We start from the raw sequence: 16,534 nt of genomic DNA, 5'->3' as shown, positions 1-16,534 counted from the left end.
GTCGGGTACCCCATCACTGTTCAGAAAGCACCCGTGTAGGACCTGATCTAACTGTGGTATCCTTCCAGAGGGGCTAATAAAACCTCCGAGTGTGGATGCTTACACCAGCATTACCCAGGAACGCATTAGAAACACAAAGGCCCTAGTCCATACCCCCTATACAACTACTCTCGGGAACTTGAGCAAATGCATCCTAACACCACTTCTAGGCACCTGCTATGTGCTGTTGACAGTGGTTCTCAAGCTTTCTAATGCTGCCACCCTTTAATACACTTCTTCATGTTGTGGTGACCCCCTCTACCCCCATCCATATGATTGTTTCCATTGCTACTTCATAATTGTAATTTTGCTACCGTTTTGAATCATCTGTAAATATCTGATGCGCAGCCCCTGCAAAAGGATCATTCGACACCAAAGGGATCATGACCCACAGGTTGAGAACCACTGTGCTGTGGGAACTATTGAGTGAGACTACTGGTCTGCACAGGTCCTTCTTCCTCAGTTCCCTGTCTCAGTCCCCTAGAGACCCCCTACTCTGACTGTTCCCTTTGCACTCTGACCCAGGAACCAGCCAAAGGCAGCCAGCTGTTCCATCGACCCAGCATCCTGGCTGTCCTGTAAGGACCATGTCTCCAGGTCTAAATGGGATCAGTGAGAACATTCTGGCCATCAGACAGCCACTCCATGGATACCTGGCCACACAGCAGCAGTCTCCGGGGAAACTGTGCTTCCGGGTATGGCAGCCGCCTGTGGGAAGTTATCTCCCCCACCTGTCTGCACACCTCACTCCACATACAGACGCCAGCGTCACACAGCTGGGTTGGGGCTCCAGAGCAGATGGGCTCATTCAGCCCCCCAGCTCAATTCTCCAAGCAATATCATGAGCAGACAAACAAAACTGCAGGCACCAATGTAAGGGAGAGATTTTCAGATTAAGAAAACATGTCTGGAGCCGGGCGGTGGTGGTACATGTCTTTAATCACAGCAATCTCAAGAGGCAGAGGCAGATGGATCTCTATCTCTGTGAGTTCAAGGCCAGCCTGGTCTATAGGAGCTAGTTCCAGGACAGTTAGGGTTGTTACACAGAGAAACCCTGTCTCGAAAAAACAATACAAAAAACAAAAAACAAAAAACAGAGGTGGGGGAAACATGTCTGGCTGGGTGGTGGTGGCACCACCTTTAATCCCAGCACTCAGAAAGCAGAGTCAGGACTTTTGAGTGTGAGGCCAGCCTGGTCTAAAGAGTGAGTTCCAGAACAGCCAGGGCTACACAGAGGAACACTGTCTTGAAAAACCTAAAACAGAAAAGAAAAAAAGGAAGGAAGGAAGGTCGGTCATCTGGATGAAGAGGGTGCAGGTGGATGCAGATGGCACCATGCCCCTCCTCACCCAGGTCTCCAGCATCCCTCTCTCTATAGTCCCGGATGTTTGGTGACCATTGTGGCCATTACCTCTTCTGATCACTGGACTGTGAACTGTTATGGGATATTATTTTAAGATGTGTCACATTCTTTTATGCTGTGGAACGTTTGTTTAATGATGTAAAGGTGTATTGCATTCTTCTATGTTGCATTTGTTTACCTCTCTGAAGCTGTGATACTTTGTCTACCTAAACACCTGATGATCTAATAAAGAGCTGAACAACCAAGAGTGAGGCAGGAGAAAGGATACGTGGACCTGGCAGGCAGAGAGAATAAACAGGAGGAAAAAAATCTGAGAAAAGGAAGATCTAGGGGCAAAAAAAATGGGGGTGCCAGCCACCCACCCAGCCAGAGTCAGAGTGAAAGTAAGATCACAGAAGTAAGAAAAGGGAAAAGCCCAGTGGCAGAAGGAAGCCGGGATAATTTAAGAAGAGCTGGCTATAAACAAGCCAAGCTAAGGCCGGGCATTTATAAGTAATAAGCCTCTGTGTGTGATTTATTTGGGAGCTGGGTGGCAGGACCCCAAAAGAGTAAAGAGCTGAAGAGTAAAAACAACAATGGCAAACAGTGGAGACTCAAGAATGACATGAGGAACACACAGAGGAAGGGCAGGGAGCAGCGATATCACAGGGCGACAGAAGACAGCAAAGGACAGGAAACAGAGTGTTAAGAGAGATGAGCCGGGTTTGGGACAAAGAGGTGAGCTGGACAGGCTGAAAGAAGGCATCCGAAGGCGACACACAGCATCTAGCCTAAACCCTCTCACCCTAAAGCCTGGAGCCGGCCACATACAAGGCTCTTCTGACAGCAGCTGTCTGGGTCTGGATTTACCCCTATCTTTGGGGAGTCTATTGTGAATCTGAACTGCCGAGGCCTGTGTGTCAAACAGCAGCCAACGAGGCCCCCTTCCCTGTCCTGAGTTAAGGACCTGGAGAAAGAGCCACGCTCAGGATATTTACTACCAACCCCGACACTTTCTTCACCCACCCTGCCATGTTCTGCTCTGTTCAGCAAATCCTCTGATCACCTTCCCATCATCAAGAACAACAACAATCGGTGCAGGAACTTAGCTTTGGCTGCCGTGTGACCTCCCCAGGTCCCATCCAGTCTGGCAGCCAAAACCTAGGCCATGGGAGAGTCCCAGAAATGAAGCCTCAGCTCTCCTTCAGCAGCAAAACGTCACGCTAAGCAATGTGGGTGGTGGAACACAGGAACACCCAGTCTCTTCCTTGGGGTGGTCCTGCAGCCTAGCCCAGCTTGCAGGGATGGAATTCGCCCATCTCTATCCCCGGCTTCCATGTTGCAGACTATATAACCCTCTTCCTCAGGTTATAGGACACTGCCTAAAGTCCTCAACTCTCCCCTGCCTCCTACACACTCTGTCACGGGGATGGAACAAGATGTGGCTCCCTTCCTATCAAATCTCTCCCAACCTCCCTTCTCCCCCGTCTCTCTCCACTTGTCTCTGCCTGCTCCGTCCCATCAGAAAAGCTTGCCCCCTGAAGGCATGCCTTCATTCACAGCTGCTCCTTAGGGTCACCAGAGGAGCTGGCACACGGCGGCATTCAAACAATAACTTGACTGGACAGGTGAATTAGCGGAATGAGAGATGAATGTAAGATGCTATCTTGGAGCTGCTAGGACAGGGCCCTGAACTTCTGGCTTCCTGGGCACCAGGAATCCTGCCAGGTGACAAATCCCAAGGGGGCCCCCTCAGCTCTCTGCCCTCTCTCCCAACAATCCTGTCTAAGTACGCACGTGCGCACGTGCGCGGGTACTAATTGTGCGGCTCAGACAGTCAAAGTCGTAAGAGTTCAGGAAGGGAAGAAAATTACCCATGCTCCTTAGCACTTAAAAGGATCTGAGTTGAGAGATTAAGAACAATTAATTGATCCACTGCCTCCCTCCCTCCTGCAGCTCGTGACTGAGACTCTAGGGGAAAAGGAGACAAAGGCAGAGAAATGAGCTTTGCCAGAAGTCCCAGAGAGCCAGGCTCTCCTCTGACTGGCAGGAACTACACACCAGTCTGCCAGGAGGCATCAAGGCCATAACCACCCCCTCTCTACTTTATTTTCTCCTCCACCTTCGCTACAAAGAACGAGGAGGGAAAGATCTCGGAGGCCTCTGCACATTCCATACCCTGCACCCCAAGAGACAGGTACAAGTGGGGACGAGGTTGCCAGTCTAGGGTGGCTGCTGCGGGGTACAGAGTGCTTAAACTCCGAGGAGTCAGATCCAGGACTGAGAGTGGGGTGAGAGGAAGGAGAGACGGAGAAGATGCGGAGGCTAAGAGGAGGAGCTACTGGGTCTTTCTAGACCTGCGGCCTGAGCCTGTCCTAGGAGATGGCTTCTCAGCCAGCTGGCATACGGGTTCCAGACCTGGCGCCACCACCAGCAGATAGGACCTTCAGGGAAGCCTGAGCTGTAAAACACAGGACAGGATGACAGTGGCTGCTCGGTGCCAAACAAGGACAGTGTGACTGGAAGATATGATGAGGAGACAGCTGAGAGCAGTCCTGGAGAAGTTAAACCTTAAGTCCCTGAAGGGATGCTGGCAGAACGATGCCCGGTTGGCTAGTCTCCTTGGTGCCTACCTCTGAAGTAGGCGACGAGGTATGCGTTGGATACTGCGGTAAGAGGCCCGTGGCCTCTCCTTTCTGGTGGTAAAGGCCCCCTTCTCCTCCTACCTGTCCGGACCAGCGTCTATCTAAGGCAGCAGTTCTCAACCTGCAGGTCACAACCCCTCTGGGGGCTGAATGACCCTTTCACAGGGGTCGCATATCAGATATTTACATTAAAATCCATAATGGTTGAAAAATATAGTTATGAAGTAGCAGTGGAACAGTTGGGGTCACCCCAGAATAAGGGGCTGTATTAAAGGGCCACAGCATTAGGAAGGTTGAGAACCACTGGTCTAAGGCTTTGCTTCTCAGTTGGAACTTATTCCTCAAATGCATGCCATATGCCAGAAGATATCTAAAGCCACAGAACAAGCAAGATGCTTCTTAGAGGAGTCTATTTTCTCTCATGGGAAGTAACATTTGCCTTGCTTAGGCAAGAAGGAGGAAATGCAAAATTCAAATTAATTCTTAGAAGAAAACATAAGACCTCAAAATACATTACACCTGTCCTGGCAGGCCCCTAATCTTGCATCTGGGGAGCCATTACTGCTTCAGGGAAATCAAGCAGATGGGAAAAGGGAAAGAAGGGAATATGGTTAGGCAGTGGCCTTGCACTCCAGGGAAAGCAAGCAGCCAGCAGCTGAGGGGAGCTCTGCTCACAGAACTAGTGTACCAGGCCTGGTTCAGCCTCCTAGGTGGCAGTACCACACAGGCCCATCCCAGTGCCACACCAGGGAGCTACCAATGCCATCACACGTGGCCCAGTGCATAGCCACCCCCAGTCTGTAGAGGTCGGAGCTGGGAGAGAGTGGGAAAAAGGAGAACTGGAACTTCTGCAGACAGAATCCATGTGCTCAAGAGATAGCCAGGGACTCGGGGAAAAGTCAGTAGACAGACACATGAGGGTCAGCAGGTGTGCATATGGAAAAGACAGGGAAAGAGACAGAAAACCAAAGAAAACTTAGAGACATCTTTGGGAGAATAAAGGAGAAAAGAAGACCAACGAACTGCAGTAGCAGAGACTCGGCTCCTCTCTGGGAGTAAACTGCAAAGGAAGAGAAAGGAACATGTCAGGGGAGAGAGGGGACCCCAGACTGCGAGGAAGCCCCACAAACCAGACTCTAGCACTGGAAGGCACATGCCTACCAGACAGTTAAGCACAGCAGGCTGGCAGCTTTGGGAATTCTCTGAAGCAGATCATTTAGGGACGGGAGCAATTTGGAAGGTCCTGCTGCTCAGGTCACACATGTCAGACTGCGGTCCAGAAAGCCAAATGTCCCACAGTACAAACTCAAAGCCAGGCCCCCTGCCCTGCAGCAGTACAAAACCCACTACATGCCATGGCTGGCCTCCAACACACTCCTCCTGCCTCAGCGGGCTGAGTACTGAGATTACAGATGGGTGCCACCATGTCAAGCTTGCGTCACACATCTTGAGAGCAAGTAAAGCAAGGATGGTCATTTAAAAAAGAAAAAAAAGAAACCTTACCAAACAAACAAATTCCATTTCCCCCCATATCCAGCTAGGTAAGAAATGATGGTAACAGAATAGAACCTCCCATTTAAACCCTGTTTCGATTCTAGAACTTTCACTTATCTCTTCTTCACCACAGAAACTGGGAAAAGACAGAACATGCAGCCTTTTCACGTTTTGCAGATAAGGAAACAGACTTAGGTTAAATGGCTCCCCTTAATCACGGGGCTAGGAACTGGAGTGCCTGGTCCTCCAGCCTGGAGTCCTCCTATGTCCCAGACTGTGTCTGTCACTCCACACATCTACAAAGATGACCCAACACCGTAGCAGCATCTTCTCTTTCCCCGTTCCCTTTAAAGAGGAAAATCTCAGTGGCCTGGTCCTTGCTGACCCTCCTGGTTACCCCAGCAAAACCACAGCACCCCCATTCTGGCTGCCATCTACTGATGGCATGGCAGGAAGTAGTCTAGCTGGGGAGACTGAGATGGAACCTTAGCAGAACTTACTGTGTGGTGGCTAGCTGACCATCTGTTGCTTCCTAGCAGGAGGCGAAAAAAGCAACACTGGTTCCAGGCCACTTCCTCCTTCCTCCGCAGACAGTACCAGAAAACCACTCCATACACTCTTGTCAATAATGTGAGGGTCTCATCCCAAGCTCAGGGACACAGACAGGTGGCATGTGAGACTAAGCTGATTTCTAGAATGCCATGGAGTCCCCATGGTTAAGTGCCTTTAGGATTCACAGGAAGAGGAATGAGAGGGCAGACGCCAGCTCATCTCTTGGGATCTCTTTGTGGTCCCTGAGCTCTATCACTCAGGGTGGTTTACAGGGACCAGAAGCCATCAGTCAGCAGTATTTTGCCTCTGATCCTAAACCCAGACCCAAATCCACCTACTTGGCTAAACTCCACTAAAGCTCTTTAACGTTTGAGACTGTACTTCCTCTTACAAGGATAAACCTGATAAACCGAGAGGCACTGTTGGCCTCTTGAACAAGGAACCTCTTCAAGGCTCTAACCTACCTCCGCCTAGAGTTTAATTCTAGCATTATCAACGTCACAGGATTCTCCCACTGGCACCAGCCCCAGACATTAAGACTGTAAATTAATCCTAATCCCTAATCTAATCTCCCTTTACCCATTGATCCCAGGCCCCACTAGCTCAGGTATCCTGCTCTGGAGGTTCCATAGCCCCTCTGAAAGCAGTTTGCTCATCCTCACAGGCAGTACTTGGGAGCTAAGCCACAGGGAGCTCAGGCAGGAAAAGCCAGGGCACGAGCAGTGCATGGCCATCTCAGGTCTTCGTCCTTTTCCTGGAACTTCACTGCCTCTGCAAAGTTTTCTTGACCTCTCCAGGCCATATACACAGACTGTCTCTTAGATCTGGAGCCTGTTTAGAGCACGCCTCACTTGGCAGCATCTGCCCTGGCGTGATGTCTGCTCCTTCCTCACACACTGAGCTCCTGGAAGGCACGACTATTTATCTGGGAGTCCTCAAAGCACAGAGTAAGTGCTCGGTAATAAGCTGATGGGTAAAGCTGGAGGGAAGAGCCGCTACGTCGAAGCCCTTCTGCTCACTCCTGGCACCCGTGACCCTCTTAAGGATGCTCCAGCAGCTTGGCAGAACTGCTGTCATCTTCAGATATGGAAATTCCAAAGTGTCCTGTCTCCTCTGATAGATTCTGTCATTTGCCCAGTTCCATAGAGCACTGTTGGTAAAATGGAGGTGACAGAAGCGCCTGACAGATAGGAGTACTGTCAACCCAACTGTAAACTACAGTTAACCAGTGCCTAAGACCTCAGCAGCCACCCAGTGAGCAGCCGTTTCTGCTCCGCCAGCGTCGGCATGAATCTAGACGCATGAGGCTAGACACACGCATCCACGCACACACCTCAATGCATGACTCTCCTGTGCTGTTCTCTCTCCCCTCTGCAGCTTACAAATCAGTGTGGACCAACACTCCGCCTCCATCTGTCCTTTAGGACTCACTCAGGCGCAGGGCCCACAAACTCAGGCCCAGGCAGTCTAGTCCGGTGGCCAGCTGAGGACACTGTTTGTGCTGTAGGAGTGAGAAGGGCCTGGATTGGGGGCAAAGCTCATGGCTCATGTCTGCAGACCCATCGCCAGCCAAGTGAGTGGCCCTGAAAAAAAAATCACCTGTGCCTGGAATCAAGGCTCCTCTCTTCCAGTAGGGAAGACGCCTCTGCCTACCGCCCTCTGAGATGATAAATAAGTAACACACAGGACATACGAGAAAGCGCCAGGAAAATGAGAGAAAAGGGGGCAGGGAATGGGAAGACAGGGGCGGGGAGCCAAACGTTCCATCTGCAAGGTACAAGAGATCCCCGTGTCACCTCAAGGATCTCTCCATCATGCTCTCCCTTGCACCCCAGCCACCAGAACCCCCAGCCTTGCACCCTGGGTCCCCAGTACATACCCACAGTCTACCCAGCAGATGGTGCCCTGTCCTTTCACTGCCTGGGCCACAGTGGACAGTAGCTTGAGATGACTTTCGGCTGCTGCCTCTGAAAAAAAATGAAAGAAGAAACATTTGAGTCCAAGGGCTCCGGACCATGGGCAGGGTGGGGTCTGGGCGACAATTCCTGAGGATGCAGCCAGAGCTTCCAGGTAATACCGTTGGACAGCAGGGTCCGGTGGACAAGCTTCTGGATTTCAACTCTGTCGGTCTCTAATGGTCTGCCTCATGGTGCCTATGGCTGGTTTTGACACCTGCACCTGGCAGACTCTTAGTTCCCTCCTCCTTATGATCCCATGAATGTAAGTTTCTCAAAGAGCCCATCAGACAGAGCCCGACAAAGAGCAATCTGCTGCCTTCTTCTGCCCGGAACCCCATGATAAACCCAAGGCCAAGCAGAAATGATATCTGAATTATGTGCCTCTGAGGAGCTGCTCCTCCAGGGTGGAAATGGGAGCTGTTTGTGAACACAAAGCATGCTGAAGCCTTTCACAGAGGCGGACAATAAGCATCGCTTAAGAAACATGCTCGGAGTGGTTGAGAAGAGGCATTCCCAAGAAACCCCAACCAGGGCAGCAGGAGGCAGCAAACCACTGAAGCAGGGAAGCCATTGTTCCTCTGCGCTCACCACTGGGGCGAAGAGAGGGTATGGATGAAGTGGAAGAAAAATAGGAAGTACCCCGCCATCGGAAGGGGAGAGCTGCTTGGAAGGATGGGAGGAGGAGGGGATGAAATCCAGTTTCTAAGTGCTCAGAAAACCCACTGGAGGCTAGAATCTGGAGCAGTAAGCACAGGCAAGATGCAGGAGGTGAAGTCATTGCCCAGGCCCCGCCCCCAGCACACTGAGGCAGCATAGGGGCTGTAATTCTGATGAACCGAACAAAGGCGGAGCCAGGTAAGGGGCAAAGCAATGGCTGGATCCTGCCTCCATGGCAGATCTCACTGACCCCAACTTCCCACTCAGGAGGCCTCTGTCTCAGACCTGGGCTGACTCCAAAGCCCCAACATTGCAGAGATAACTCACTTGATCCCATCCTCCATCTGAGGAAGTGAGGTACAGAGATGACACAGGGGACCAGGAATGGCTGGACTCAAGTGTCATGTCCTCTTATCTCGATGACCTCATTTATAAATGGGATACAAGCAGGGCAGTGGTGGTGTACACCTTCGACCCCAGCACTTGGGAGGCAGAGCAGTTGGATGTCTGTGAGTTCGAGGCCAGCCTGGTCCACAAAGCGAGTTCCAGGACAGCCAGAGCTGTTACACAGAGAAACCCTGTCTTGAAAAACCAAAAAAAATAAAAGTAAATGGGATACTATCTGACAATCTGCATTGCCTCCCTTGTGGCAAAGGAGCAAATGAACAGGCTCATAAATGGTCCCAATAACAACACCTGCCCCTGAGAAGACCCAGGAGTTTACAAGGGGGTTACCCCAAGCCCAACCTTCACGAGAAACAAGTTTCCTTTGGTCTCTGTTTCCCTACTCACAGAAAAACATGGTCACACACTGGGCTCCCAACAGGAAACTTGGTGAAAGTACATCCAGACCTTCAGAAGCAGCAAGTGGCAAGAGCAGCCATATGTCGTGAATGCTCAGAGGGCACAGCCTTCAAGAGGGACACACGGCCAAATCATCCATCAGCCCAGAGTGCCAATGAGTGTAGAAGATGAGCTGCCAAGGGGATCTGTGCCCAGAACTGGCCTAGCCACTGGCTGCTGTTCCTCCAGGACACAGAAAACTTGGCATCCTTAGGAGCAGCAAAAACACTTAACTCTGCTGGAACCACATCGACAGCCAGTCTCTTGCCCTTCCCCAAAGTCACTGCCAAGAGTCAAGCAAACTGTCCATTGTACCCTTACCAGCCCAAGGTCAGAGGAGGGGCAGGTGGCTGCTCCCGCTCACAGAGGTTTCTGGGCCTGAACGTAGGCATCCACTCCAAAGTCAGTTTTGTATCTCACCCCACAGCCGAACACCGGGAGTCAGGCAAGACCAGGACTACTGGCGCAGGTAAATGTCCACAGGCCTGGGACCAGTTCAGCTGGCAACAGGCCAGCCTGGTAGTTAATCAACAGCTCCCATGAAGCCTGCCCTAGCAGGGCTGGACCTGTGGCTGGCGGGGAGTCAAGGTGTTCATCCAGGACTCATACGGTCCTCTGCTGGGCTAGGTAGGGATCCCAGAGCCTTCTTCTCCCAGGAAGCTCAGAAAAAGGAACTGAAATGACCCCCAGATTGCAAAAGTAACCCAGTGCCCTAGGTAGCCTCCAAAGGAAGTTAGAATACTAATGTCCCTCTGGTCCTCTCTCCCCCCATCCCATCTCCCCTGATAGGTGATCCCCAAGGTCTGGAAGGGTCACTCACCAGATTTTGAGTAAAGCACCAGCACATTATTGCGGGTCCTGAGAAGTTTCTTCAAGTCCTTAGGGTCGGAGATTCTCTCAATGAGCGAAGAGACCTTTGTGGAGGACAGCCAGGCTGGCAGGACAACCTAGAAACCAAGCCACCAAGACCCATGAGTCCAGCTTCTGGCCCTTTCACGCTGCCCGCAGATGATCCATCCCAAACGTATGTTCTTGCTGGAGGATGGAGCCAAGCAGCCCCTCCCAGAGCACCACACCTGCCTCTATCTCCAGAGATCCCACTTGGCCCCCACCTCACCCTGCCTTCCATGTATGCTGATGAGGGTATCTGGAATATATACATACACAATATAGTGTCGCCCATCAACAAGAACTCTTTGAGAGACCAACGTTTGCATGCAAGGGCACACTGCATCCCTCCTAGAAAACCCCGGGAAGCATGCTCTCTCCCATCCAGGATGGAAAGAATGGGCACGAGGTGAAGGCTTTCTCACTCGGCCAAACAATCACTGAGACCTGGCCAATAGAATATCCCCAAGCTCCTGGGAAGCTGAGGAGCCGGGTGCCTCTGTGGGCAAGATGAAGAGAGGACTGAAAGTAGAGCTGGGTGGTGGGGAAATAGGAGAAAGGAGGAACTGCCAAACAGATGCCCAGGCCTGTTTACAGGAACTGAGAACTTCCTGAATACCACTGACAAAAGGAGAGCCTACAAACAACAGCCCCACCCATGAGAGACCAGAGGCAAAAGCCTGCTTGTTCTGGGATATTTGTACACCGTGTGAAGATGGATTGCTGTGACTGGTTTAATAAAAAGCTGAACGTCCAATCGCTAGTCAGGAGAGAATAGGCAGGACTTCCAGGCAGAGACAGGAACTCTGGGAAGAGGAGAGGGAGATACCAGAGACATATGGAGGGAGTTGGACATACAGAATGGAGGAGAGGTGAAGAGCCACATGGCAGAACATAGATTAATAGAAACAGGTTAATTTAAGCTGTAAGAGCCCGTTAGAAACAAGCCTAAACTAACGGCCAAGCTGTCATAACTAATAATAAATCTCCATGTCATTATTTGGGGGCTGGCGGTCCAAAGAAAGTGCGACAAGAAAGTACAACTACATAGTCAGCAGCTCCACTCATGACAGACCAGAGGCAAGTGACTGCTCCCTGCATAGATGGGAGAGCACTGCCTCCAGAGTTCTCGGAAGTGCATCACTGTGCACCCAGCCATGCGACCTGCCAATCAGAAAGAGTTATTCACACCAGCTGAAGATATCTCAGATGTGCAAAGTGTACCACCAACACACTCTTTCTCAGAAAGTCATGGGAACTCATGTTCTTCCAAAACAAAAAAAAAAAAAAGAAAAGAAAAAGAAAAAAAGAAAGAAATGAAGAATGAGTGTCACAAAACCTAGAAAACTAAGGTCCCAGCACCAGAGAGAGGCAAGAGGAATTTCCATGCTGATAGTGAGGAGAGTGCCCAGGTCCCTGTCAGCAGGTGTGATAGTTTGCATAGGAATAGCCCCCAAAGACTTACTTATATGTTTAAATGCTTGGTTATTAGGAAATGACACTACTTGACGGGGAATAGGAGATATGCTCTTGTTGGAGTAGGGGTGGCCTTGCTGGAGGAAGTGTGTCACTGGGGGCTAACTTTGAGGTGTCAGAAGTTCATGTCAGACGCAGTGTCTCATTCTCTTCCTGTTGTTTGCTGATCGGGTGTAGAACGCTCAGCTACCTCTGCAGCACCATGCCTGCCTGCATGCCACCATGCCTCCTGCCATGCCAATGGACTAAACCTATGAACTGTAAGTCAGCCCCAATTAAATGTTTTCCTTTATACAAGTTGCTGTAGTCATGGTTTCTCTTCACAGCAAAAGAACACTGACTACAACAACAAGCTTCAAAGCAACCAGCAACAAGAACGAAGGTCATGGAGCAAAACCACAGATGCAGAGGCAACTGGAGACCATATGCTATCCTCTTCCACATGGAGAGGAATTTGAATATCTTCCAGGAACATACAAACAAGTCATCTAAATTTCTGATGCATCCCACGCCGGTCATGTCATCTCCTCTTCATAGTCCAATGTCTTGAGCTGTGTCTATGCTTTGCCCCTCAAAGCTAAGGTACCCAGCAATGGCACTTACCCTTTCAGAGGCTCTGTGACTCGCTTGTGCCATGGGGGTAATAATGAATGCCTCTCTGGTGGCACGGCTCTGACAGATGGGGTAACTTCTCGAATATGCTTTACAAATCATAAAACACCATAAAGAGCATTCACTAACATAACGTCTAACACCCATGGCCAGCTCAACAGAGGGAAGAGAGAAACGTGCCCATACCCTAGCGATTTCCAATGGAATCTGCCACCAGAATCGGGGTTCCTTCTCCCCAGAGTAAAGCTTCCCAGAAGTCAGGTTCCTTGACAGCCTGAGGACCCAGTGATTTGTACAGACCATCTTCAAACCTCACAGGAACAGTCCTTCACGGCTGACTGCTGCGCATCACCCCACTGCTCCACAGGGGCTTATGCCCTGAACACTACAAGTCCACGGCTCAGTGCACAAGTGAGGAAACAACTAGACCAGTGTGTTGTAGAAACAATGACTTGGTACCCTCAGAATAGTCAGGAAACTGCCCTGGTCAGGGACCCTCACCCCCAGATCAACCACCCTGGGCTGGCAGGCACCTGCCAGGCAGCCGATGTGCTACTCGCCTCGGGGACACGGTGCCCATCGTTGAAACCGTAGGAATCTGAATCTCCCACAAACCCTGGCTTCCTTTATATAAATCCAGACAGTCCCTTAGGTCATGCAACCAAGGACCACCTGACAACAAACACACTACTTTCCAGCCACCCACTAAAGCCTATGGCCCAATGTTTACTGACACAGTAGCATTAAGCTTCTCTGGAAATACCCTGAACAAATTGACTTTGCCCAAAATCCATCACACAAGGAGAAGCTAGGGCTGGCACCGGGCCTCCCTTACACAAGGCTACACAGAAGTCTCTGTGAAGGGTCTATCTTTTCAGTCTTACTGCGGGTCCTCACCCTTACTTAAGATTAAGAGCTTTGGAGAGCAAGACGCCCTAACTGCTCATTGGAAAGCTTAATAAACATGACAGCCTACAGATACCAGATACCAACCCTCAGAGAGAATGTCACAAAGTGAGTCCTTGGTGGCTTTAAGAGAAAAGAGGCCTAGAAAGGGCCATGAAATCCAGGGAGACCCCAGCACAATGGGTGTCCAGAATGGGACTGATGAGGACAGTTGGTTCCCTGCAGGCCTAGAACTTGACAGTGGTCATGAGGAGTGTCAGGATAGACAATATACTCATCTACCTGGAACCTTAGGATTGGCAGGATAGGGTGACCAGCTGGGTGACTGACCAGGTAAGGGAAAAAGGTCCATGCAGTCACCTCCAACGACTTCACAGCAAGTGGGAAGAGAAGTCTAAAAGGAATACTCTGCCTCCAAGGATGGAACGCAGCCCAACACGGGAGATGGACCAGCAGTAGAAGGCAGCTTCTTTCTTGGACTGAAGAAGATGGCAGTGGGCTAGGATTTCTGGGGTTGTAGCCAACAGACATGTGAAAAAGCACCCATGAACAACACATGTCCTCCAAACTAGAGGATGAGCCGTGAAGCAACTGAAGTTTCCAAGATCTGGAGCCAGAGAAGGGACAAGGAAGAGCCCAGCCCAGGAAGAAGGACAAAATGATAAGAGCAGCCACCAAGTGAGACAGACAAGCAGGCCAGGCTGTGTGGGGAAAGGCTGCTGGTGACATCTGGGAGCATTGGGGGGGGGGACTGCAAACCAGGGTCCTGAGCAATTACACCCAGTGCAGGAGCTGGGTAACACGAGCCAGCAAACAGGTTAGAGGGTGCCCACAGCAGGCAGGGAGCCTTCAGGGTTCTGTGAGCACAGAAGATGTGGACTTTGCCAAGAGGCAGGATTTGAGAGCCTGACAGAGATAGGAAACCCAATCAGAATGGCCAGGCAACAGTGTGGCCATAGTTAAGACTACTAAAGAGAAAGGGATAAAAGGCCTGTGTGAGTCCCAAGGCCTCACCCTCACAGGCACCCACAGGAGCAGCCACCCCTCCCTACCCCATGAGCCACTGAACATTCCATTTTCTCCTCTGCTCCTTTCATGAACATTTCCAGCAGGCTCCTTCCTTTCCTTGACCCGAAGCTGAAGTGAGTCTGCATCGCCTTGTCCAGAACCAGCAGCAGACCAGTCACAACCCACAAGCACGCCTGACAACAGTATCTACAGCCACAATCACAGCTTTAATGACCCACAGATTATCAGCTCCTCTGCTGTGCCCCAGGGAGGAAAAGGTGGCATTGGAGTGCCCCCAAATCCAGCTGCTTCCCAGCCAGCCCTGACATAGTTCCTCTGCTTGGTGGGCCTTCACACTGGCAGCCAAGCATTCTCGAACTGTACTCACTACTCACTCTGGAAACCCCAAAGGATTTCCTGGGAGAGATCAGTGTTTCCCTTTTCTACTGCAGAGGATCCTCCCCTCCACTTCTTGTGCCAGAAAAGTATCACCCCATCCCACCAGAGAAGCACCCTATCCCAATGACGGATCCCCTTCTGCCACCACCAATCCCCTTCACCGGGATGCAAGGCTTTCTTCAGGGCCCTCTGAAACTTCATCCTAGCATGAGACCAAATCCCTTCTCCATCTGCTCCGTCTCTGAGTGGCTCTCCCATCTATGCGGCTGCTTATCTCCCATCACACAGTCCATCCGTTCCTGGGCTTGTCCTCCATCCCCCTCCCTCTGCCACTTTCAAACACCCTGGAAAGAGCGGTGACTCTGGGGTCAGACAGACATGGCACGAATCCAGCTGCCACCATTTACAAGACCCCAGGCTTGTTACTAGACTGCTGAGTGTCATCTCTTGACCCAGAAGTTGAGAGGATAATACCCATGCTCACCTGGTATCTTGGCTAGAGATTAAATAAGGGAGGAGGGGGACATGAACCTAATGCAATACTTGGCAGACGGAAGCACATAACAACTGCTAATTGCCTCTGAGTACTATTAATGAGCAAGGACAAAGGACACCGGGGACCACCTCTTCCTCCCGGAGGCCTCGTCTGCAATCAGGCAGAGCCACAGGTCCAGGCAGGAAAGCATGCGCACTCACGCACATTCAGCACCAGAAAACCTGGCGTCTTTTGCCATCTGCACAATGACCTACTGCAAAGGTCACACAGCACGATTAGAACCCTGCCAGGTTGGTGTGTATGGTGACTAGTTTACCGGTAGGGTAAACCCAACAGAGGGCTATACCTCTCCAGACTTCAACACCAGCAAAATAAATGGTCTTCTTGAGGTCCTACCAAACTAGACCTTCTGGCATACACACGCATTGAACTGAGCGCCCAATTAAACAGCAGCTTCAACAAGAAGGCACCTGAAATACCAGGTGGGTTGTGTCCTTCTGCAGATGAGGGAGAAAAACCAACAGTTAAGTGACCAAGGACAGGTAGTAGACAAGCAGCAGGGCCAGGGCTTCATCTTGCTCATTACACCTGCTCTGAGAGGAATCTCCTTTCACCCCTCGGGATCCTGGCCTAACCAGTCACGGAGAAAAGAAGCCACTTCCCAGCAACAGAACTAACTAACGGCCAGGATGGCTGAGCAGGAGTTTGCTCTGACACTCTGCTTCCTTCAAGCAGGGGATCACGGGATTGACCAGGGCTCTTGGGACCAAGGGTAGAGACATTCTACATGAGGTGGTCACCCTTGATTTGTTCCCAGCAGGGCCTGTGTGTGAGATGCCAAACCGCCCTTTCCACTTCCCCCTGCCTGGTGTCCACTCCCACCTGCCCACAGCACACACAAACCCCCTTTCACTCCACTGAGCCATCCGGCAGTGCCACCATCCTACACACCTGGAAAACAACCAGGAATAAGAGTCCTTGTCCCATCACTCCCCCTCCGCCACCTTAAAAAAACAATGCTGTCTCCAGGGCACGTGCCAGCATCCTCCCCATTCCCTGCAGCTGGCGGCGGCTGTCATTGCAGGCTCACTATGCTCTGCAAATCCTAGAGCCAGAGCCAGTCTATTACGTAAAAGTGGCTTGCCGAAGAAGGAAGATCTGGGGACCGAAGTTTAACATTTAGGAGGAAGGATGGAGGTGGGACACAAGCCTTTTTCCT

The 16,534-nt window shown here is 51.0% G+C and overlaps 1 protein-coding gene across 1 annotated transcript in view; it reads right to left on the bottom strand.

The window, feature by feature from the left end:
* Pdia5 (protein disulfide isomerase family A member 5) overlaps positions 1-16,534 on the bottom strand; it is an 87,484-nt gene that overhangs the window by 54,504 nt on the left and 16,446 nt on the right. Inside the window, exons 2-3 of the mRNA XM_075965350.1 lie at positions 10,351-10,477; positions 7,952-8,039 (exon numbers count right to left, since the gene is read on the bottom strand). Of these exons, the coding sequence (XP_075821465.1) occupies positions 7,952-8,039; positions 10,351-10,477 (215 nt within the window). The remainder of the gene's footprint in view (positions 1-7,951; positions 8,040-10,350; positions 10,478-16,534) is intronic.

The sequence above is a fragment of the Microtus pennsylvanicus genome, chromosome 1 (genome assembly GCF_037038515.1).
Source record: "Microtus pennsylvanicus isolate mMicPen1 chromosome 1, mMicPen1.hap1, whole genome shotgun sequence".
NCBI classification, from domain to species: Eukaryota; Metazoa; Chordata; class Mammalia; order Rodentia; family Cricetidae; genus Microtus; species Microtus pennsylvanicus.
Note: the sequence above shows the minus strand (reverse complement) of the source record. Positions and strands in the feature narration are given on the sequence as shown.